The 26,810-nt window shown below is 30.7% G+C and overlaps 1 protein-coding gene across 1 annotated transcript in view; it reads left to right on the top strand.

Annotated features, from left to right (window-relative positions):
- The window catches only part of LOC121119596 (urea transporter 2), a 53,191-nt gene extending 30,421 nt beyond the window's left edge, over window positions 1-22,770 (top strand). The window contains exons 2-9 of the mRNA XM_071889348.1: window positions 7,063-7,264; window positions 7,333-7,494; window positions 8,286-8,405; window positions 8,469-8,629; window positions 8,891-9,238; window positions 9,868-9,923; window positions 10,642-10,820; window positions 21,590-22,770. Of these exons, the coding sequence (XP_071745449.1) occupies window positions 7,238-7,264; window positions 7,333-7,494; window positions 8,286-8,405; window positions 8,469-8,629; window positions 8,891-9,238; window positions 9,868-9,923; window positions 10,642-10,820; window positions 21,590-21,832 (1,296 nt within the window). The 5' untranslated portion in view covers window positions 7,063-7,237 and the 3' untranslated portion in view covers window positions 21,833-22,770. The remainder of the gene's footprint in view (window positions 1-7,062; window positions 7,265-7,332; window positions 7,495-8,285; window positions 8,406-8,468; window positions 8,630-8,890; window positions 9,239-9,867; window positions 9,924-10,641; window positions 10,821-21,589) is intronic.
- Window positions 22,771-26,810: the final 4,040 nt, after the last annotated feature.

Below are 26,810 nucleotides of genomic sequence, written 5' to 3' on the forward strand. Positions count from 1 at the left end.
CAAATATACCACGTTATTTTTCTGTTTTTCAGTCATATGATTTACAACTCTAGTCATGCATGATTTCTTACTATTTACATAAGTATGTTACTGTTTAAATAATAAATGGTTATATATTAATATAATATACTCTTTTTTGAGAAAAGTACAGATGAATTGAGGAGTGTGGGATGATCCTTCCTTGCTATTTATGTGACTATCCCATATTTCTCATAATATATTGCTATAACTAATATTTAGGGAGTAAAAAAATTAACGAGTTTTTATTATAATTTGAAAAGTTTATGTTCAGGTAGTCATTTTTTTAAAGGAAATGGAGTATGGATGCAGGGATCATTTCAAGTCAATAATTATTTATTTATTTGTGGATTTGAGCCATAAGGGTTTTATTTTGACCAAAGTAGTTGAGTTATAATAAATTAAAAGTCAGTAATGACCCCCAATGGTCTAAATTATGTTATTTATTGTTAATATTAGGTTGAGGAAAAGTAATTTCGTATAAGCCCCCTTATTTTTAACTAAGTATATCTTGTTCATTAATGGTTACATCGGATCATATTTTTATTTTTTATTATGATTCACTTGTTGACACAGCTATAATTAAATAAGATCAAGGCTGTTAAAATTACTGTAATTATAAATATACTAATAGAGAAAATATTACTTTATAGAATGCATCTTATAAATTGAGTAAAGGTGTAATAATGATTATTTCTTCTTCTTTTTATGAAGAATGGGGGAAGAAAAAAAAATTATCACAAAAACAACAATTATACTATATAATTTAAACTATTAGTAACCAGCTGAATCCCAGATTAAAAATTGGTTAATTATTCAAATCGACGCTCTCAGTACCAAATAATTATATAAACAAAAACGAAACCTAATTACTAAGTAAAAACCAAAAACCAAGAAAACTCTTGGCTTTGGATTAATATACTATTGGGTTCCATCATTAAAAGATTCTCGTAGGATTTCTGGCTGTGTTTCTAATTTTATTTCTGTCAGGACTAGTTTTACAAGAGCAGTCTTTTTTGTTTTTTTAATAATAACCTTATATCTAATCTATTTTTCAGATAAGCCTTTGTTGAGGTATATTTCCAGGGTCTTCTTCAAATGTTCAAAGTATTCTCTGATTGTTGGGCATAAATAAATAAATGAAGAGTGCTCTAAATGTATTTAGAATCTTGATGAGAGTATTCATTGCAGGGATGGCTCCAATGTTGCTTGAGTTAAAGATAAAGATAGTCAGTTAACAGGAGACCTTGCTCTTGTCAGCATCTCAGAATATACCTCACACTTTTCTTGATTCGTTAGCCACACCTCAAACACCTGAATCCATCCTCTTCGTTTCTTCCCAGATTCTCTATGTATATGTATAGTGATCCTGTTGCTACTTTGTACTTCAAAACCATTTAAGACGTCGTCAGCTCCTTATTAAAAATGGTTTTATTGTATTTCCTAAGATTTTTGTTTATTAGCCCAGTTCTTTTAAGTAGATGAATAAAATCAATTTCTCATTTAATATCCTTTCCCTTACAAGTTGATTAGTGTGGTTCTTCGTATTTTTGGTTAAGTAATTCAGATATCTTGAATAGACATGGGCTTTTGTACTGATTAATTTTTTTATATTTTATGTAGATATTAATTATTCTACTATATGAAGGTTTAATTTTTTAAACTTATTAGTGTCGGTTTTTGAATCAATAAAATACTTCAAATTGAAATTTTTGAAGTCTTGCTGAGGAACCCTTTGATTTATGATGAAGTCTTTAATGTCTTAAATAGGATGATTCTGATAAAGCATCGAAATAAAGCAAAAACATGAAATTACTTTTTCCCCTAACTTGAAGTTGATATTTATCCTCAGAGACGATGTGGCGGGGGTGTATGTAGGGAGGGGCACCTCCACTGAGTATCTTAGTAGTAGTGATTTGTAAAAAAATATAAATCATCAAGTCCAACCGTCATAAAAGTACTGTTTTGATTGCCCAGGAGCAATCAACATTTATAGAAAATAATTGAAATTATAAAAAAATTGATATTTTTTTATAACATCACATATTTAAATGTTTATAACCCAGAATAAACCTCCGTAAAATTACTCCTTTAATTGATTTCACAAGATGATTTCTGAAAAGAAAAGGCATAATTGCATACATCATAAGAAAACATATTTAATTATGTCATCTGCAGTACATTAGAAGTGACATATTTCGTGAGGGAAGCTTCAACTAAATCTTCAAAAAAATTGATCATGTAGTCGTCGTTTCATTAAAAAAAAAAAGAACGCCTGAACAGAAATTTTTCAGACTTGAACGAAAAAATGTGAACGGATCCATGGATTCAGTACTTCTATAGCACCAGTAAACCCAAAAAAACATTGGTGCAGCTTACATATGTAGTACATTTAAACCGATGGTTTTTATCTTGATTTATACTTTTCCAATGACATTTTTTTCATCATTATTATTTTTTTTAAAGATGAATGATTTTGATCAAAATAAAAATAGTTCCCTGTTCGTGAGATTCTTGTAAAGAGAGTAAATAGAAGATAAAAACGTGTTTGCTATTTGATGAATTGATGTGATGGTATTTAGACTTAAATATGTTTTGTAACGAATTACACGATCTCACAGATAGTGTTGTGTTGGTATATAAAAGACTGAAGACTACAATCCTATCCACTTCAGTCTCGGTCCAGTCCAATTTTAGTCTGAGAAATTTATAAAGTTTATTCATGGATAACGTCAATTTAAAATTTTATTTCTGTGTTGTTGTTTTTTAAAATTAGTTATACTAATGACAGTGATAAAAATCGGTCCGAAGACTACACATGAACAGGTTTAGAAATAAAGAAGGTTGTTCAAATTGCTGACAAGAAAAAGCTGCATCAGATTTTTAGGACATGTTTATACACCTCTAGACATGAGTAACTACTTAATATCTGCCTTTTTACCCATTTCTAATTTATTGACTCGACTCAAGTTGACACAACACTAAAAAAAAATTACGCTTCTAATCAAAATAATGAGGAATTCGAAAAAATAAACATTTCCGAACAATATGAGTTGATGAGTGTAAACCGCAGCTCAAGATAGAAAATACTGCCTATACTATTATTTACATAATACCTACATAGGCGTTTTTCCCGTTAGTTGAAGTGAATATTTCATTTTAAAGGCAGATTTCATTCCATACGCATTTTTATTATTTTAAGTCCCGTAATCAATTTCCCAAATTGCTGTGTAATTTATGGGGAAGAATAAAAAATAGAGGATATGAGTTGTGGGATCATTATATAGGGGCTTGTAAATAAATTGGCAATTTATTCTCGGCAAATATTAATATTTATAGCATGTTAATTTATTGATTTGCAAATCTAATGAAAATTTGTAGAGTTATTGCCAGTGATCTGGAATGTTTTGATTCATTCCATGGGATCTTCTCCTCCAATTTCAGTAACCTTTGTGATTATTGGCCTTAATCACAATGCAGCCTTTATGAGCTAGGATCATCCTCTAGTTCTTGGTGATGTTGGGAGCTACTGTAGGAGCGTTTGTTTGCCTTTTCTGGAAGGATGTCCCCCAGTGTTCAAATCTGGATTATGGCTAGGTCAGAAAGGGACCGTCTAAGATAAGAATGACAGGGTTGTCTTGAAGGCATGGCACGGCAGATTTCTGCAGCAGTACCAAATCGTTCAGGCCAAACTTTTCCTCCATCCAGGTTATCAAGACGCCCTTCAGGATTTACAGGTACTCAGCTCCAAAAACCAAGACTTTGGGTGGATTCTTGAACTACAAAATTGGCGAGACTTCAATATGAAGACAGTCTATGACTCTTGCATTTTGCCAATTGTAGTTTAATTGCTCAGATAGTAATTAGTGTTGGGATCAAAATTACTCCACTATCAAGACTATGAAAGAAAAGAGTACAAAAGCTTCAAAAGTTAGTCATGAGACGGATCTCCAAATTAAATAGGATTATATAGCATTCATTCCATTTATACGTTCCTTCTTGAAAAAAATTCCGTCCAGCTGCTCATTTGTTAATTTATGTAGGGTCATTTTTTTTTTAAACAATACAACGACTACGTGATCATTTTTTGTCCAAGTTTAATGAATCATCAAAAAACTTCTTCACTTTGTACATAGATGTCCATTTTGAGGTATCATTTTCCTTTATAATTCAACTAATTTTTGTCCCTTTTCAGAATTTACCTTGTGAATTCAATAGGGTATGGCTTTGTTTACTTATATTAGCATGTAAACGAGGCAGCAGAGAATGGAACCGCCTTGCGGCAAAATAATACATCTTCTTGAATGGTAGTATTATCTAATATAATATATAAATATGTTATTTACTATGAGAGCGCTCTGAAAATTCTTCTCCACATGCATCCTTTTTTTAAAGCAATTAGCTTAAACATCAAGCTACAGACTGTCACAAAACTTGTGGTTAACATATGTTTTTTAGTTTTTTCATGGCTGTTAAAAGAGTGAATTCATGGAAGTTCATGATTGTGTCAGTTATTGAGTAATTCATAATACTCTCATGGCCCTTAGCTGACAAAAACATATTTTTGTACCCATATGAATTGGGGAGAGAGAGAGATGCTCACATGGTGGTACTCGCTTCACTATTTAGTTTAAAGCTATGAATATGATCTATATGATCTTGGGGATAAAATATGTATTCGGAGAAAAATTGAAAAGGAATTGAAGAAACAAACAGCTAAATAAACGCCGATAAAAAAATCCAATAGTAACAACGAAGAGAAAGCATGAACGGACCTCACTTTCCGCTCAATCATCAAGCTTGAGGCAATTAAACAAACACTAAGGACGCCAGGAAAATTGGGGGCCTCTGTATATCTACATACAAGAGTTGTTGTTTTTAAACAATGGAGAAAACAAGTATTTGATCCCTTGCCAATTTTGTATGCCTGCCCACTGCTAAAAAAAAGAACGGACTATCTTTTGAACAGTAGCTGTATTTTAATAGATCAGACATTATATGAAAAAAGTATTTGCGGGAAGAATAATGCAGAGCATAATCCCAAGAATACCACCCCCACTGTCAAGCATGGGGTTGGAAACAGTATGCTTTTGGGATGGTTATTTGCAAAGGGAAAAGGACAACTTCACTGCATCGAAGAAATCTTAGGTGACAACCTCCTTTCTTCAAAGCAAATTACTGAAAATGGGTCTTCAGGCACGACAATTACTCAAAAAACACGAAGTTGCTGAAGAAGAAGCACATTAAGGTCATGGAGTGGCTTAGCTAGTCTCCAGACCTCAATTTCATGTAAAGTATTTGTCAGTGGGCAAACTTACCTAATCAACAAGGGATCAAATACTCATTACCTTCATCGTATATAAAAAAAAAAAAAAAAAGAAGACATTAAATATATGATCCCTCAATGTGGACGTGGCACAACCTAAAATCCCTTCATTTGCCTATTCCCTGGTTCCAATTATTCCATAAAAAATCCCACAAAAAGTATTAAATTAAATCAATAAAACCTATGCAAATATTATGTACCCCTTTCGACACCATACAACAGCCGATAAAGTTGAAGTCACCTGCTTGGTCTTCCTAATAGTATATGTCTAATATGTACAATTTATACCTCTCAAGTAATATAATTTTATATATTTTGCAAAATTTCATGACTTAAGGCATTAGACATACATACATACATACATATTGGTGTAACGAAACAGCATACCATTGTCTCAAATGCGTAATTATATAATTAGTGTTGGATTGAAGTATTACTCGAACTAGAAAAGAAACTCGACTTTAAAAAGTCGACTTTTATGGAAATTAATCCAACTTAGTATAAAAACAGTCCTGTACAAAAAAAAAAAAACAAGAAAAGGTGACAATCCGATTCTAAAAAAAATCATATATACCTACATACATACATTTCAATGTTCCATAGACATATTTAAGTCAATTATATTCAAATTCGTGGGATGATTTACGCTACTGAAGAATTTAGAACCTCTATTTGATTAAAGGGACTGAAGTGGCCCGATATGGCCTTGTTCAAATAACATCTGTTATTTTCTTATTCCTTTATATTGACAATCCGTTCTGGATACATTACAATACAGACAAAAGGTGAAGAAGAATATTTTGTTCATAGATTTTGTAGATTATTCATACGAATGTAATCCACATTCAATTTTGAAAAAAAATCATTCTAGCTTGCTTTTGTGTTAACGGGCCACATATGTTGTTCTAAAACACATTTTTGTTTTGTTTTTGATATTATGAAAAGAATACATGTTCAATTTATTTGCTTATATCATAGCCCAATATTTCATGGACATATTTGAGTCAATTATCGGCTTTGTATTCAAATTTGTGGGATTATCAAAGATATCCAAATTTTTAGTTTTAGGTAGTTTATAACCTTATTTTTACAATATGACCCTTTATTTGATGATCAATTTTTTGTATTGATAAGTGCAATTAGAAGATCCTATAATTGGCTAACAAAAATAATTTATTGATAGAAATTAACGATATTTATGCGTCAAAAACAATAATTTAATCCACTCTCAATTGCTTGATTTTTTTCTTGATGGACCACATATGTAAAAATTCTCAAAAATTGTAACTCGTCTAAAGGGATGATGGTCAGCGATAGATTCTGATTATTTGGGATTCGGTGGTTTCTTTTCCGTTGAAATTTTGAAAATACAGTTGATTAAAGGGTAACTTTAACGTAATATGTGAATATATATAGCCTATAAATTTAGGTTAAGGGTTAATATAGAAGGAGTGTCCATATTCATTCCTTAAATAAAACAAAAGGTTGGACGAAGGGATACTGCTTTAGACAGGAGGATTTTAGACCATTTTCATTGTAAATGAAATCCCATTAAAACTCTAGAACTAGTCACAGAACTAAAAAAAAATAATACAGAAGCGAACCCTTTGGTATCCCTAACTATTAAATATATATATATAAAATACTCGCAGAACTCAGAAGAATAAAATAGCATGTATATTCTATCCATGTTTTAACAGATTTTTTTTTTTTCATAGTAATTTTATCCATCAAAAAAAAAAAAAAAAAAAAGACGAAGCCAAAAAAACCACTGGGGTAATACAAAATAAGCCAAGCAGTCGTACATTAAAGCGGGAGCTTCAAAGCCAACAAAAACCTGGTACAAGCAAAGATCTTCGTAGTAGACGTTATAGTAGTAAAAAAGTATAAGCCATGAGCAACTCAAGACGAGGTCTGAAGGTAATTTTTACTTTTTTCGTTCTTGTGTCTATTAACTCCTAAATAATTGTGTTGATCTCCTTACGTAGAATCCCTGGAATACCTTTTTGGGGAATTGTAATGTCGTGGACTCCTATTTGAATGAAGTTGACAAGAATACTAAAGGAGACAAACGTCTCAAAAGGCAGCCATGGTCTCTCAAATGGGCTCTTCCACACTTTATTAATGTGTTCCTTCGATCCGCTAGTATGGTAAGACCCAGCTTAATAACTCATTCTGTAGGATAAAATGCTTTGTATGTTTTTTAAAAACTATTAATTCACAAATAAATGTATTTGCAAAACAATGCATAAATGTGGTTAGAGCACACAAAAACCAAGAAAAAAAAGGCTAAATGTGGCCCGTCAGCACAAAAGTAAAATTAGTGTGGTTAACATTTCTACTATCGTATATATATGGTACCTATATGGAGTAAAAAAATAAAAAATAATTTTTTTTTTTCAATTTTAGTCAAAGATTCTTTTTATGTCGATGCAAAATAAATCTTCAATTTATTTTGAACATCATTTAACCTACAAACAGTATTTCATAGAATATTTCATCCAACTATAAGGTGGTTTGTATTTAAACTTCTGGGAGTCGTTGAGATACCCCAGAATGCTAACTATAATTTAAGCCCTTTATTGGATTTATAAAACTTAATTTGGACCTAATATGGTCTCTTTCAAATAGATTAAACTGATGAATTTGTAATCATTTTATTGTGGCGTCGAGGAATTTTTTCTATTTTAAGTAGTTCAATTTGAAGCAATGCATACAATTGATTAATAATGAATAATTTTTTGATATAAATTCTACTGCTTTGGTGTTGACGGGTGACAAATACAATTGACTTCAAACAGATATTCCACCATAGTGAGACTTGAAAAAGATAAAACCATACAGTTTACTTAAAGGCGCCAATATCATCCTATAAACAAAGAAAGATGAATTACAACTCTTAATAACCTTTAGTAATTGAAAATATACCTTTATTTTCCAGCCTATTTTGGCGTGCAATCCCATCAGTGGTCTCCTCATTATAACTGGTCTCTTTGTAGCAAAGGTTGAGGTTGGATTAGCAACTCTTTTAGCTACATTTACGTCTGTATTGATTGAGTTTGTAAGTTGTTTTTGTAAAAGTGTTTTCATGTACCTATTACGACTGTATTGAATAACTCAATAGATCTTTGGGTTCCAACCATGGGCAGAAATCACCAATGGAGCAGCTACGTTCAATGGTTTACTCTTTGGTGCTATTACAACCTCTGTTTTCCCAGGTTTTGTTGGAATGGAAAACGTTCCCTTCCATATTTGGATTATAATACCTTTAGGAGCCATTGCGAGGTAATAATATATTTCTTTATCGTTAGCATGAATGACTTTTGATAACTTTATAATGTATTTATCAAGTGTTATTATTTCAAGAAATAAGCATTTTTTTGCTGTTAGTAGGATATATACTTATGTAAAGGGAGTTTTTGTTTTTTTTTGTTTTTTTTAAGGAATCATTACGTAACACAAAGTGTAATTTTCCCCAACGAAAGATATAAGAGAACTTGTTACATAATAATCCTCACATTATATATTATTTTATATTTTTTTTAGTGTAATGCTTTCTGGAGCATTATCCAGAGCCTTCCGACCCTTTCATCTCCCATATCTGGCACTACCCTTCAGTATTATGTGCTCTATTGTGTTCGTCGCCATGCAAACACAATTTGAGTTTCCTGAGGTTGAAATTAAACATGAAGAGGTTTTGCATGAGGTTAATGTATTGAATACCACAGAGATTGACTGGATTCAAGTTGGAGAGGGGATATTTCTATCAATTGGACAGGTCTATGGTGTTAAATGCTACATTACCTCTGCACTCATTGCCGTTGCTGTATTCATTTTTTCGCCTGTTTTGCTTTTTTTTCGTTCTTTTGGGAGCATCCATTGGTACTCTTACAGGTACGTACATGAGTTAATGTTGTAGAAAAATAGATACCTAAAAATGACATGACAACCCTGATCATTTGAAGTTCAGCTACAAACATCTATCTGAGGAAGGAAATAAATACAAAGCCCACCCTGTATCCATCATGGACATAGACAGGAATTATTTAGATGCCGATCCTCAATTCTACACTAAGTAGAAATATAACAGGTTGTTTATCCGGAGCTAAAATACCCAGATAAGAAATAAGTAAACTTTTATTATTCAAAAATATAAGAGATACAAACCGGCTTTGGGTACTCGAACCGTTTACGGATCTCCAAACAAAGATAGGAAGTATTTTTCGGATCTTAAAGAGCTTAATTTATGGCTTAATCCTAGTTTATAAAAAATATATTAACTATATTGAACGTAGTATCTTTATTTATCTTGATTAGTGCTTCAAGGGACATTTACATAAACAGTGTCATCGCACAAGTATTGTATCATGAAAAACCTTTTCTCCCAATTGAAACAAGAAAGGTCCAAAATCAGTTGGTAGTGAGACAATTCTTCTTACCTATTCAATAGTGATTGATAACTGTTAATAGCTTAAAAAAATCTTATTAGAATTCAACCTATCAACATTCAAAACATTGATTAGGAGAAAAATAACAGAAACATCGGCAGCTAACAACAAAATATTAGGATATTCCATGCGTGTTACCTCACTAACACAAAAATTTGGATTCAAATGATTTCTAATTAAAAAATTAAAAATTATCACTTATTAACTATTATCAAACAATAGTTCCATAGTGGGAAGAATTGGCAAACTATCAACTGATTTTTTTTTTTCCCCCTTTCGTAGGATAGGTTGCGAGATAAGGTTAAGGTCCAATATTATAACAATATTTCTAATAATACTTAATAATTTTGTTATAATAGAAATGGCATTGGGTTATTCATCGTTTCAGAGTCAGTAAACGTGTAACCGTAATCTGGATTCTATTTTATCAAGGTCCGAACTTCAGGTAAAATAATCATAAAGTTCGAGTCAAGTATTGGCTTATTTTAATTATGGATCTGGATTCAAAAGTTTGGGTTCCCGAAATTTACTAGAATATTTACGTCTAATTTGTGAACCGACCCGGATCTGAGAAAATGTAAACCTGTCCTATCTTTAATTATGAGTCCAACAAGGATTCCCAAATAATCATCATTGTTACTCTCCATTTTTCTTGAGCACACACACTTACTTAGTTGTTCCCTCCTTAAAGATAAAGAATAATGATGAAAGCGTTGGAAAATAAATAAACTCAGCTCAGATTACCAGTTAGAAAAAATATTTCATGTGTTTTAGGGCATATTGTCTACAACCCTAAATTATGTTTGTTATATATTGCTATTACTCAATCCTTTATATCCTTGCTTTCAGGAGTGGGACTTGTTCCTATAGAGCATATTCAATCCGTTTATGATGGAGGATTTGGTTTTAATTCTATTTTGTCCTGCGGATTCATTGGTGCTACCTATTTCATTTGTGGAATCAAACCAACGATCCTTGGAGCCTTCAATGCCTTGATAGCAGTATTTGTACAAGTTGCACTCTCTCAGGTAGGCCCCTCTTTTTATTGACTAATTATGTCCATTTATTACCTATCACGTATGGCTCTCAATGCATTTGGTGTAAAAATCCCGTATGCAGATTTTTAACGAATTTGAAGTCTATTATAAGTCTTGATAATACACTAGGCTAATACAAAATCACAATGCTTCAAATGCAGGCCTCTAATTTAAAAAAAAATGGCGTGAGACTCAACCTTTCTACTCAATGTGACGCTTTTAAACTACACATTAAATTTCTAACACATTTGTACTCTATGATCAATCATGGCAGTATACGTGATTGATTGAGAATCACATTACTTTACATGGGAGACATGCAAACCTGTCTTACAGGCCACAAAAAAAAAACCAAGAGTGCTCTACTTAAATGTTTCTTCTAAAATCAGGAAATATTTTATTTGTGACTATGTAATATTCTTGATTTGTCAAGACTTATCGAACCCTCTATGATAAATGATATAAAGGGAATTTACCCACTCATTTAAGAAATATTCAACTGTGATCATAAAGTTGAGTTAGCACATCTATCGCGTGTGTCGATGTAATTTATATGTAAGAACATTGCATTATATGTATATTCTTTAAACCTTAACTGATTTCCCTGTCAAAATAAAGAAGTTTGGTGATGTAAAATGTGTCTTGTTAGAGCGGGGAGAAAATGCCACATAAATAGTAGTTTTTGTTCGTCCAAAATGTAATTTATCGTGGTATTTTCGCACCTACAAATAAGACACATTTTAAATCACAGAACTTCTTTACTTTAATACATAGGTACATATTATGTGAACACAAATAACAGATGCGGTAACCCACCTTTATATTTAGTATTCTGCTCAATCTTTAAATTCAGATCAGTATAAATTAATCAATTAACATTTATAATATCTCTGAATTCGTTTAAATTATTTATATTTAAGTTTAATTCAATTAAATTACATATTTATTTCATTCTAACATCAAACACCTTTTTCTGATCTCTTGCTACCATGATTTTGATTTGATGGATTGATCATTTTGGTAGCCTATATACTGTGTATGTATTTGGAGAGAAGATGAATTGGTATTGGTTACTTATCTACTGTGATTTATTTAACTTTGATAAAAATATATAATTTGTCCATCAACGTCTATTATGACAGAACCAATCAATTCGTTATATTTTGAAGACTCTTATCTCATCTCCTAGTAAAACAAGCGTTCCTTTAGAGGGATTATTCCCTTACATGTCCTTGATATGAAAGTAGTTTTATCATATTAAAAAATTATTGTCCTGAGGCTTGTCCAGTTCATATCTAAGGAATGTCCTCATTGAATCCATGCAACCTTATATTATTATTAACATATGTAAAAAAAAAAAATGCAAACAATAGAACATTAATATTACATATTTCTATTCGAAATTATTTCAGGATTGAAGGATTCATAATAAATGTGGGTAACTTCTTCTTATATCAATTTAAACAATGGGGTGCAGTCTTTACAAAGATTCTTCCTTATAAAAAGAAACATAGATATTATTTACTAGACTCGGTACGAGACCGATTTTTTTTTTCTAATTCTGACTTAAGTGATATTTTCCATACCGATATTTCGGTTCAAACTGCACCGTTTTCAAATCATGGACCGACTTGTTTGGTCTCAAATGATAAACCAATTTTTTTCGGTCTCAATCTATGGACCGATTTTCTCTCCACTCCTGATTTATGAGTTGTATGGTCTGATTTATGCATAGAGATAAAAAAACATAGAGAGGTAAATCTGACGCCGTTGTAGTTGACTAAAACATTCAAATTGTAGTAGTAGTAATAAATAAGAATGTTAACATCTTAGAGGGCGCTTCGAATATTTTTATGTTTCTAACTGTATTTTAGATTTCATTATATTTTTCTTTATGGAACTCATCCTTTTTAATAAAAGTAAAGGATGATACCAAACAAGATTTGGAGTGCCAAAGAAGTTTTTGCTTCTGTTTGTTTGTCTGTTGGTGACTAGGATTATGGTAAAAGTTACAAATTTATTTTTGATTTAACTTGGTAGGAAGAGTATATATCGTTACAGTAAGAGGCCATTAAATTTAGAGAGGTAAAGGTACCACAAAACTTTAAAAGTACATAACTTTAGAACTTATTCAGATACAGAGCTCAAATTGGTGTACATATGTAGGTTTAGTAAATATGCTTCATATAGCAAAAAATACAATTTTGGAAAAATGATCATAGGTGGAGGTTTGCTCTCTACAATGTACACATTCTAGTTTCCATGTTCTATGTCAACTAACTTTCGGCAGCAAAAAAATTCTCTTGATTTTGCTCAGTCTAAGCCTCTATTTATTTTATTTCCATGGATATTTATCATCAGATGACGTTATTATGCAGATGTTCACAATTTTGAAACACACATGACAATAACTCATATATAAAATTCGAATAGAGTTAATTTTAAATGAGACCGATCCAGTCTGATTTTTTTTTTTTTTTTTTAAAGACCGATCTAGACTGAACTCTTTTAAAGGATCAAATTCGTTTGTTTCTCTAAAAGTTATAGGGATCTTGACCCGTTTTGGATTTTCAGACCTAAAACCAACACTAATATCTACATACATACATATGCCTATCGCTTGCTATATCAAAATTACCACTAATTGCATATTTATTCGACGGAAACATACAATTATGATTATGATATACATTTGCAGTAATTATATTACGTAATGTTCCTTTAAAGACAAGTTTCCATATCTATTTGAAGTAAACATTGTTGAAGTATCACATGCTTAGGAATTAATAATTTAAATCGAAGAGCTCTACAAAATATAATCTTTTTTCCTTAACAATTATCCTTTATAAAATGAAAATGCTCACTGATAAAAGAAGTTTCTTATTTGTAGAAAGAAAAATTTCACCATAAACTAAATTTCTTCCTGTACAGTCCCAGTTAGTGGTTCCGGCACTATAGGGTCCAAGGGACTTTTGCAGATCCCACTCTTGTAGAATTTTTATAGTTATTAGAATAAAAAAATTTCTTGTTGTCGAAAAAATTTTAAATGTCATTATTTTAAGAGAATAAAAAATTCTCTTTTTCATTTGTTTTAAACATTGTTATTTGTTGAAATTTAGTCTCTTCTGAAAAATTGTATCCGTAAGAATTATAAAAAAAAGCTTTTTGGCTCTTTAAAAAAAATCAATGGTCAAATTTGGCTTTTATAGAACAGACAAAAAACTTTTTAGTCAAAATATTCAAAAAATCCCCATGTCGCAGGTCTCCACCATCCAAAGAAAAAAACCCTGCAATCACCCCTAATGTCACTCGACCACCCCCCTCATCCCTATTATAGATCCTTCAAAAAGAAGGTATCATTTTTGCAAATATTATGATATAAAACATCTGTTTACCAATAGAACAATAATAAATTATCCACAGGGCTGTGTGTAATTTTGCAGTTTGGAGGCGCAACATAACTAAATTAGAAAGAGTATTCCTTTGTAATTTATTGTTCTTGTAGTTAATTGAAATTTACAGGCTGAACGTTGATTGTCTGAATTAGAATTAGCTCTTGTTAAGCTGTGCACAGTATTACCTAGTTAATATCAAAATATACAGTGTATTTTGTTTTCAGTTGTCGATGTATCTGGTTCTTTCTCATAATCAGTGTTCTTAATCTTGATTGGTTGTATTAGAATTAGCTGTTGTTAAGCTGCGAACAATTTCCAACAATCATTTAACTATAGTTCCATAGTTGGGAAAAGTTGACCAATTACCAAATAATTTTCTTCATTTCCTCCTGTTTCTTTTGGAGTGTGTGATAGAATGAAGCGAACATCGTGAATAATATCTACTATAATATAATATTATACAGAGTGCATAAACAAAATCTGCTGCTTAAAAAAAAAAAACTACAAGCTTATTTTATAATATTTATTGATAAAATAAAAACGAATATCTTTATTAGGATATAGAGCAGCTATCTATTTAATGTAGCCGCCGTCTGCGGCCAAATCCCGCTCAATGCGGCTACGAAACCGAGAACAGGCATTTTGGATCTACGCTGCTTCTATCTCACTGAATTTCTCCTTGATGCAGGTGATGAGAGACTGCTTGGTGTTATGGGAGGAGTGGTTGGTAATATTCTCCACGTAAAACCAGACAAAGTAGTCCAACGGGTTCAAATCCGGTGATGAGGGAGGGCAAGAGGAGAAGGGTACGAACGCAAAATCATTGTTTTTAAGCCATTCTTGCGTCCGCTTTGTGGGTCGGAGCCGAGTCTTGCTGCCACATCCACGACCTGTCGCTGACAACATACTTGCTATGACTCTCATGGAACGCTGGGGGTTCTCGTCGATGATGTCCCTGACCTTGTTGATGAAGGGGACGTCCCGGACAATCCTGGTGATCTTCTCCTCCTTCTTCTTCCAGTCAACAACGTCCATCGGGTCCGATGGCTCCTCCAGCTGCTTTCTGAGACTTCTGACCGTTCTAACTGGCATTGACAGAAGGCCAGAGATGTCAGCATTGCTTATTTCATGTGATCACTAAGCATAATCTGAATAGCAGCGCACCTACGATATCTCTCATTGAACATAATGACTTTTCTTGGGCACTTAAAAGGATGTGATCGTTATAAGTGGTAAACAATAACTGAAGCCTATGAGCCGGGAAAAATTTTAACACCAAAAACAGACGGATCAGACATCAGCTGATGGAGTAATGTTGTCTTTAAAATGCGGCAGATTTTGTCCACGCACCCTGTAGTAATTGTTTGTCCGTCCGTCCGTAGATTAGCAAGTTTGCCTTAGTATTTTTAATATGGTCACAATAAAATAATTCGTAATAAAGGGGAAGATGAAGATTAGCGAGTTTGTCTTATTATTCTTAGCATGTGCATAATATAATAATTCGTAAAAAAATTTATAATACGGATAATATAATATTATAGTTGCATGTATGTATGTTTCTCCGCTTATAAAAATGCATAACTAGTGTACTTATTTCAAAAACAGAGACAAATACAGGCCTTAAAGAATTTATAAAAGTTATATATAATTCTGAATGACGTACCTAGAGCTATCTTTCATTCTGATCCGACCAAATTCCTGTGCCCTGGAGGCTAAGTTTGTTTTTTTTTTGCTAAAAAGTTGATTTTTTTTTCATAAAAACAAGTTTGATTGTTCGTACCTCAAAGTTTTTTGTAAGTTAAAGGTTATAGATTCAAAAATGCACCAAACGAAATAACGAATTATTTTACAAAAGATAAAGGGAAAATGTATATTGAACACAAATTTTAAAAAAAGGGGAAATACTAGGATTAAGAAGTTAGTCTGAGTATGTATAATTTTTATCGACAAGTTTTACTAAATTCTCGAATTATTTAAAGCATTAATAAAATAATTTGAAATACAATAAATAATACAAGTAGAATTAAATGATATTATCTTACAGGTAATTGTATTAATTTCCCGCAAAGGTATTGTGAACAAAATAATATATCAATTAATAATGCGGATGCTCCATTTAGCCATTATTCTCAATTTAATCTTACTAGCAAAACAAAAAAAAACTTATATTAGACGGTTATGCAAGGGAAACTGAAACAACAGCCACCACTTAGTTGTATTTTTTTTCTTTTCTAAATTTATTTTATTCAATCTGCAGATCTATAATTTGATATTTTGAATAATAGAATAACTAATTAATATGTTTTCTAAAGTAAAAATAAAGAACGAAGATCCTCAACAAATAAGACGGACTTTTCTTAGAAAAGGGTAAAACATTATTTGTTCTAAAAAAAGGATTCGAAATTATTCAATCACAATGGTTAATAAAATTTCAGTCTACGCCAAGAAAAAGAAAAAATGACCTTTATAACCTAAAACCTCTGTTTTTGTGAGCAACAAAGGACCTTTTTAGAATTTTGTATTTTTATTACCAACAACTACATACTTTAATGTTATTTTTCAACTTAAAATATCGAAATAAAAGAAAAAATTTAAAGATTTAAATGTAGTCTGAAGGTACATGTTTCTAAATTCATAAAAAAGTATTCTCCTTAACTATGGATAAAAATGCATTGTAAGTACAAAAAAAATGAAAAAAATGGACCTCTTCTTTGAAAATCTAATAATTTCCTCATTTTTGATCAGAATGACAAATATTATAGTTTGTCGTAATGTAGCTTCATAATAAGAAAAAAACCACAGTCAAAAATGAATTAGAAAATTTATAAAGTTATATAAGATTTGTTGATAAAAAAATATTTATTAAGCTATCAAGGTATATTGATTGTAAAGGAAAAACTCCTTTCTGTAGACTAATAAAATAATATTTTGAGCTATAAAGATTCTTATCATGTATCACGAGATATAAGCAATTAGAAAAACACCATTTTAATCCAAAGATGAATATGTCTTGACTAGTGTTACCGTTCGACAAAACTTTAAAACATACAATAATCAATTTTTCCATTTTTTTTTTTTTTTTTGATAATTGAACATCTCTTGCCTTGCCGTTAGACATCAGATAGATTTGAAAACTCACCTGAATACATCATTAATCAGAATTCTGCTTATTCATTTTTGACGTTGAGTTCCCTCATTTGTACATGAAAATATACCTTGCAGTGATTTTTACTATTATATGCAAAGGTGAAACATTAAATACGTTTAAATATTTTTTATTCATTTTTTTGTTAATATACCCACGGCTAAATGTATAGAAATGGTCATATTGGTCAAATGAAGGCTTTAAACCTGTTTTTTTTTATTTATTAATTTTCCTTTAATTTGTTAGATAGAGTTGTAATGATTCAGTGTAAGTAAACATTATAGTATTACAATTACTCCATCCAACCTAGGAATCTTTTTGGTGAAATCCATATTTCTTTTTCTACGAAAAAAACAAAAAAAATACCATCCTTTTTCTGGGTGCAAAAAGTCTTTTCTTTTGAGTTATACTCAACTTAAAAATCTACTCAAAATCTTGTTTCTTACATTTAAAATAAGTTTTTTGACAACTTTTTAAATTATTTTGGTTAAAAAAAGTAATTATTTAATTAAATGGGATAAAATTAAAGTTGTAGAAAATATGCACGGTTTTTTTTTCTGGTTGGCAATCTGAGCAGTTTTCTTTATTTTTGAAAGCTATCTATTAATTTTATTCTTTGATTCTGAAAGAGTCAACATCTAAATATACAATAATCACGATGGATGTACACATGGAAAGTAATACGGAGGATTTGTAAGTGCTTGTTAGACTCAGAGTAGAAATGAGGATCGACAACGGAGTAATTTCTGCCTATGATGTCCTTGGTGAATATGGAGTGAGATTTGTCAGTTTTTCCTCCATCTTAAAGCTGTTTATAGGTAAATTACTTAAACACCAGAACAGCTAAGTGACTCTTCCCCTTTCTTCAAACTGTCATGTTTATATTCAGTGATACTAATCAAGAGAATTTTAGGCGTGTTAAAAGAAAGAAACATAAAATCTATCTTGGTATCAGCCACAACCTCCTGTGACGAGTAGGGTGGGAAAGATGGAAACAAACAAGGATATAGGTGAGAATTACTCCTATGAAGATCAACTTCAATTCTACTCTGAGCCTTAGTACAACACGGTTTTTGAAGCACAACATCACAACAAACCTTCTGGGTTACTCTCTGTCTTTTATTCGCAAAAGTAAATGTGCGAAAGAAAATTCGGGTTTCAGTTTGGCAACTCAAAGAAAAAAAAAAAAATCAAAAATCGGGAAAGCTAAAAAATCCACACCATTTTTTCAATAGTTATCATGTTATTTTTCGGTTTCCTTTTTTAACATCCCGGCAGCTCATTTTTTTTTTTTTTACAACTCATGGATTTAATTCATCCATAGATTTGCTGACACAAAACTAGTTTTAGGGGATCAGAATGTTGTGACTAAGGATGACTCGCCAGGAGCAGGCCAATAAATACTACTATTGAAAAAATTATTGAGTACCCATGACTCTTTACCCCCCTTTCTGGTAATTATGGCCTTGTTAGTGTAATTCATACTCAACTTTGAGAAATTTAATTATAACTAGCCTTAGTGTTGTCAACCCGCGTATACTAAACTAATTAGAATTAATTGTTGGAATTGTGGCGAGTTAACACAAAAACCAGAAAATAACAAATGTCCATTTTTTTAATACAAAGAACTCAAAATTCCTTAGATACATTTTGGTCAATTATAAACGTTGTATTCAAACTTCTGTGCTAATTTAAGTTACCTAATTGATTTGATTTATGAAATTTAATTTGGTTCCAATATGACCACTTTGAACTATAATTACAATGAATTTTTGCAACTATGAATGGAATTTGCGGTTCCTTCAAAGGATTAATCAGAATATTTTGTTGATAGACATAGACGATAATTTGTAGGAAAATAAATTTATCAGGAGAGTTACATAAAAATATGACATAAACGCGTGTAAGGTTTTGAATAGTTGGTTGACTAAAGAGTGTTTTTTTAATTCCAAAGCGGTTTCTATCAATATTTTTTTCTTGAAAAGAGAACATCTAAATATAAAGTAATCACTTGCGCGTGTGGTCATAAAAGAAGATTAATAACACCGAGGATTTGATGGGGATTAATAATTGTAAGTTCTTGTTGGGTTGGATCAAGATCGAAGTGGTTATTGCCTATATCCTAACAGAAATGTTAACCTCTAGAACATGGAAAAATTGCCCTCCGTAGAAAAATGACTGCTAAGAAATTATGATCGTTGTCAAAATGCCATCTTGAGTAAATTTAGCATACCCGTGAATGATGATATTTTCAACTATGATCAATATTCTTTAATTCTTGAGAAGGGAACATTTGAGTATAAAGTACGTGTGCTCATAAATAACTGAGAGTAACAATGTGACTTATTAATGTAAGTCTTTGTTTAATCTAGAATATAATTGAAGATCCACAACAGAATCATTCTAGACTATATCTCTTCACTACATACGGAATGGGATATGTGTTTACTTCCTTCCTCTAAAAGCTGCTTGCAGCTGATCTAATAAAACGTCTTGACAGCTTAGCTCTTTTCCTCCCAAGCATGATTGCGATAATCATTTTCAATTTCTTATATTTGTACATATTGGCAGCTCTTATTTTATAGAACTCTATGCATCCGTTTTTTTACTGAGGGTGGGAAACCTGACTGGAGTGGCTATGGACGGTTCATCATTAATTGGCCATTAATTATTTAGGGTGCTGTTTATGTCCTTCATTCTCAATTTTCTGAAAAAATGTCTAGCTTGCTTCCTGTTGACTAGAACTTTCAACTTTGTTTTTTTCTTTTTACGTCAGAACTATGACCTTTAAACTATATATAGCTACGTTTCTTTGTTTTATGTGACTATGTATGTACATATTGTATATTACCCATATAGACTTTTATAAGTTTTACACGTAAAACAATGAATATAGATTTAAATATTATGATAAAGTTATAGGGAGAAAGAAAACACGTATTTTAAATAAGTTTAGTTTATGAGTCTTACTCGACATTAATATGAGGAAATCTAGAGATCCACACTTTTAAGTATAAAGATTTCTTTTTCTTTTCCTTAACGGATTTTCCAAGAGATATATTGTTTTCAATTTCTCTTCTTTTTTGCGGCAGACGTGATATTTCTTCTTAAAGTTAAACATTCGATACTATAAGTATCAAATTGATGTTGTTATTTCAACAATACTTTTGAAAGAAAGATATATAACACATAATTGATTTCTTGATATATATTTTTTTTAAATAGAGGGTTTGGTTTGGATTAGAGCTCAGAATTTTGCGCGGTGAAGCAATCTAAGGCCCTACTTTTTATGACGTCATTAAGCTGGAATTAACAGTTTCAATATCTATTTCGTATCCATGTCAGAGTCCTTAAAAAACTTCAGTTTGAGCTGGGACTTGAGTTATTTATTTTGTGGACAGCTCTGCTATTGCCCCTTGAAAATTCAAATTGGTCGGGTTATATTCTAAACATCGTTTATTCCTTTTTTTTTAAATGCAAAATTTGACCAAATGTTTTTTTTTTTTTTTTTTTTTTTTCATAAATGCCAAATTCGACAAATAAATTGTTTTTAAAAAGACACTTTGGCACTATTGTGCCGTCTCGACTAAATATGAGTCAATACCCCTGTAATTACCATATGCAAGTGAGTCCGTAGGATTAACTTTTTGGGTTTATTGAAGAAATTCAAAAATCCTATTCACAAAAAAAAATTGGCAAAAAATTTAAAAAATCTATTATTATTCGCAGAAAATTACTTTTATGGAAAAAAATTTACAAAACTAAAGGTCAAATATTAAATTTTTAGAATTTTTTTAGAAAATTTATACCTCTTCACAGAAAATTTCATTTTTTGGAAAAAAATTCAAAAAATGAAATTTCAGATATTAAATAAATTGAAAAATAATTTTAAAAATCCATAGGTATTCATAGCAACTAAATTTGAAAAATTAATTGTTTATGAAATTTTTTTTAAAAGCTTCATTAAATTTGAAATATTTGATTTTTTGAAAAAAAAAATCAAATATGAAATACTCAAGTAAAAAGCAGCCCCTTTATCCCTCCCCCTGCGGACGCCCCTGATTTGGTTCTTCCCTTTCATTAAATGAGATACTTGTTATTGACCCTAAATATTAAACAATAATTATCCAACTAGTACAACTTAGTGTTGTGTCAGTCCTTACTGATTCATTTAAATATTTTTAAATCGTGTATAATCATTCTTTCATTTTTTTTTTTAGCAATTCGTGATCCCTGTTTTCGCCCTTCCATTCTCCATCACATCCATCTTCTTCTCCCTTCTCCGATCCCCGGGTCTGATTCAATCTGATGGAGCAGGAGGTTATCCGGAGGGAAACTTTTTCCTTTGGGAGTCTCGTGCAAAGGCCGAAATGGAAGCCCTAGAAAGAGAGAGAAACCATGCTGAAGAAAAGGATCCGGAACTAAAGGAAATCCTCAAAAACAATGTTGATCACAAGGTTTAGGATGAAGAGAGCGCCCTTTTTGTAGAATCTAATGATAGATTACTTGATCAAGAATTGAAGTTTAATTTATTGTTATTTATATTTTTTTCACATGATAATGATGATGACTTTTGTGTTTTGTATGTTGTTCAGCTGTTTTTATGTGAGTGTGTGTGTGTGTTATTTTGTATGAATGATGATCAATGCTATTATGTATGTGTACCTGTACTGCATGATGGATTAGACTTGTATCCAACTGTAAAAACCATTGTGTTTTTTATCCTTTCCTATAGTCTCATATCATCATTTTTTAAATTATAACACTAGTCAACAAAATGTAAACTTTTTTTAACCCTTGGATATTTACTGTGTCAAAAAAACAACAACTAAAAAAACTGGTGAAACACAACTTGAGTAGATTTATAGTATTATCAATAACTTTTTTACCATGTAAGATTTCGCTCTTTACTCCCTTTTGCAGAACTCACTTATTTAATTCAATTAAAAGGTTGAGTTAATGGTGGCTGGGGAGTTAGTTATGGAGTAATTTTCAACGCTCCTAGCGAACAAAAAATGTCACACTACATTATACAAATATGGATAATGTGGTTATCGTTTGTCCAATTGATTGTTTTGATTTCTTTAGTACCTCAATAAACATGTAAATGACATCAAAAATATCTAATTATGTTACTTACATAGTCACAGTCCTTATGTGTTATCTTCCTTGTTTTGAAAGGAATAAATATAAAAAAAGGCATCAAATATAGTTTCCAATTTTTAAGCTATATTTGTATCTTTTTCTGAATCGGAGAAAATGCCTAGTAGTAAAAAAAAGAAAAGAAAATGAACCTTTCTCTTTGGAAGTTTAATATATTATTTACTTTAGATCACAATGATGACAATCATAGTTTGTCATTAATCCAAGACATACGACGTCATTAGAATAAAAAAGAAAACTTTAAAAATGAATATTTCAAAGGTTATTTAAGATTCGTTGTTTGAAAGAAAATTGTTGCAATAGTTATGATAATAGATATTGTAATAATTATAAATATTATTATTTAATTAATATATGTAGGTTAATAATTACATTTACAAAGGATGCTTTTATTAAGTATATTATTGTGACAATCATAAACATTAATTAATATATTGGTTATGTTATATTATACATTAATTAATTCATCTATCAAAGTCTACTGATAGTACAATAAAACCTGATTAAGGCATCATATGTCAGTGCTGAATACCACTATTCCTTTATACAAGTAGAATTTAATATGAAAGACTCTGATTAGTTATTTCTTATGAGACATTACGTAAGGAGGATTTCTTTTAATTATAAATATTATGCTTGTCCCTTAAGATCCGATCAACTGTCGATATATGAAATGTTATTCCCTATCCCCCGCAAAAGTAAGTATTATGTGTTACTACGGTCATTTCCATGTTTATTGATGGTAAAAAAAAATCAGAAAACATATAAACTAAATCCAAGGACAAACAACTGTTGACTAGTGTAATCCTTATTATATTCTAATCCTTTATGTTCCTTACAAATTATTATTATTTTTACTATAGCATTTAAACATCTTTCTCACGAAGTTTTGATATAGGCTTACCAACCAAGGATTTTGTTGTGTGAGAAATATTTCAACTAACAAATTATAGCCTTACAATAATATGTATTTTTATATCCTTGATTCCTTAAAGCTCATTTATCTTATAAATATATATTTAAGCTTTAAATAACGCTTACAATTGTAAATAAACCTCTATTGAAATACACAATAAGTTATTGATTCAACAACGATGAGTATAAATTCGTGCACGGAAAACTGCCCTGGAGAAAATTGCCAGTTAGGGAAACTCTCCGGGAGATAATTGCCCATATTTTGTTCAAACTTCATGATGAATAATAACACATTATAAATTCGCTTAATATTACTTATGACAAATATCTAAACATATTTGTTTGTTCCATCCCCAAAGGAGTACCTTCAAGTGTAAGTAATATTATTACAATACAATTTCCTCGCAATTTTTCAATTCAGTTCAATGTTCTAAGAAATTGATCAAGAGGATTGTTAAAGAGGGGCCGGGGAAATAAATAGCTTTTAAGCAATCCTAAATTAGCCCCGGTCCAATCTGAGGGCGAAGGGTATTCAACCATTTTTTAAGAGGCCCTAAGCTATTTATCTCCCCCCCCCTCCTTACCAACCCTCTCGATTCATTTCATAGAAGATTGGATTGAATTTAAAAAATGATATTTGTCATAAATAATATAAAGTGAATTTATAATGTGTTATTATTCATCATGAAGTTTGAAGAAAATACGGGCAATTTTCTCTCGGGCAGTTTTCCTAGTACCGTATAAATAGTATGATTTTGGAGAGATAATATGAATTACTTCTTTAAAGAGGAGAATTTTCTTCGGGGATCAAATTGTCGCCAAAATATTTTTCTACAAAAAACAACATAAAATATACAATATACCGACCGCAGGCTCTTCTGACCATCTCATTGTCCATGTTGCCGAATACCTTCTTGATGGTACAAACCGTTGACCGAAATGTATAACGTAGACCGAACATTCCTTTTTTTTCCAAAAAAAAACATCATTTTTTACGTCATTTTTTTATTTGACGTGGGACCAAATCAAGACTGATTTGTTCTGAACAACAAAATTTGACTACACTAGTCCAGAACAAAACATGGCTGAGTTAGTTAAAATTATAAGGGTCTCAGACAGTTCTAGGATTTCATCACTTAAAAAGAGTGTTTTTAGGATATAAATGGAAGTAATATTATTTGAATCAGGGCCAATATAATACTATATTTATTGAGTGTTAAATTACATTTCTGATGTCATTCAAAAGGTGAAAAAAAATGTACAATTCCTTAGAAGCAAAAAGCCAAATTAAATTCTGGCATTCAACGAGGTAAAATAATGGATCATGAAACGAATTGTTTAAACAATGTTCTTCAAGTATAAAAATACATATATATAGAGTGTAGAGACAGTTGCAACAGTTTCTTTTTCTCGGAAATAAAAGAAGCTACACTCATAAAGCTTATAAAATAATTGTTAAATAAAGTAGGAAAAAAGTACATAGTTTTTGTCAACTTTTATCAAAATAAAAAGTTTTTTGGAAGAGTAAAAGTGATTTTTTCACGAAGCAATATTTTGTAAAACTACAGTCAGTTTTACACTGCTTTTTCCGGTAATTTAATCATTTGAATTATTGATTATTTAAAGATCAGTTGATATAATACTATTTCATTAACATTGACAACCCTCTCATTTAGGATAAATTTGAGATGTTGTAAGGATCAGGAAAAAAGGGGTTATTTAGGTAAAACTGTTGGAATTTTTCTCAAGTTGTTTATTCTACTTTATTAAGTATTTATACAGGGTGCAGTATACATAACGTTCCTTTTCCAAAATGCAATAAAAACAAATTTTTATCAATTATAAAAATTTTATTTTTGTTTTACAACGATAGTTCACATTTAAAGTTTTGTTTTACACCCTTTTGAAAATCCTATCGGATACGTGACGTCCCCAATTGTTCATACACTGAACTCTAGTATTTCAATCCCCGTTGACTTCTTCATTATTTATTTCTCTTTAAATAACTTTTCATTTGGAGGTTTAAGAAGGAGAGTGATCCCATATTCAAAGATAAATAATTTATTACATAACATATCTTATTTAATAATTTTGGATGATTAGTTATTTAAATAATTAGTTTTTAGGGATTTTGAAAAGATCTTTAAAATGTTGGTTTTTCCAAAATAAATTCGTTTTCAATTATTTAATTTGAACAAACTGTACTAATTTATAGTTTTTTACAAATCATTAAAACTTATGGTACAAATATTAGCTATTTAACATTAATATTCGTGGAGTTATTTGCATACTAATAATTTTGCAAATTTCAAGTTATGAAATTCAATTAAAAAATGTTTTTGTATATTGTAAATTGTAAACATATACAGATTTGGATAAATTGCAGAAATAAAAACTCCAAAGCTAAATAAAAATTAGTTTAATTCTATAAAATATTATATGGAAGCATTTCTCACTACTCAAAGGCAATATAGAGATTAACTTTATTTTTAAGAAAACTTTAGAATCTCACTTCTAGAATGAAATCCCGCCGACCCATTTACTACTTTCACAGCCTAATTTCTACACACTATAAAAAGGTAGTTATTGTGCTGCAGCCTGTATTTGTGCTTCACTATAAACATGTTTGTTACCCTGGACAGGGCCCTTAAGAGGAGTGTGAGGGTGAATTTATCTAGTATACAATATACAAATTTTGATCTATGATATAAATCTTAATTTGTAGATTCTATAGTTGAATAAACGTTAATAATTTTACACCTTAAATACTATATGCTTATTCCTCAAAAAATATTATATAGTCTTTTTTTTTCATAATTTCTAACTCAAATTCGAATATTTAAACTGTTGTAACCGTCCTGACTACCGTCAGAGTTGAAAAATTTGATACACGTTTACGTCTAATGCAATGGGGAGTAAAATTCATAGGACGAAGTAGCTCAGTAGACAACGCATCCAGGATAAATTAACCTCATGTACTCAATGGGCGTAGATTCGATTCACGGTCACTCCGAAGAAAGAATGATATATTTAACACAGTCAAAGCCGGATATAAGAAAAATTCGCGAATAATTAACATTCTCTCAGATTTCATCAGTGCCCCAAAAAAACATTTTCACTAAAAGATCAGCTAAAAATCATCGATGATCTTTCCAAAACAGGATCTAATCAAAACACTAGTTCCCACAAAATAGGAAATTACAAGGTGTATAAGATAAATCCGAAATAACTTATTATGAGACTTGTATAAGAGAAATTCGTGAATTTAAAAGCTACATTTAATGTAAATTATTTATTCATAATGCAAGCCTTCATTCTCGATCACGATATCTAAACGGAATATGAAGGCCTTGCATGGCCTTA

The sequence above is a fragment of the Lepeophtheirus salmonis genome, chromosome 6 (genome assembly GCF_016086655.4).
Source record: "Lepeophtheirus salmonis chromosome 6, UVic_Lsal_1.4, whole genome shotgun sequence".
Lineage (NCBI taxonomy): Eukaryota > Metazoa > Arthropoda > Copepoda > Siphonostomatoida > Caligidae > Lepeophtheirus > Lepeophtheirus salmonis.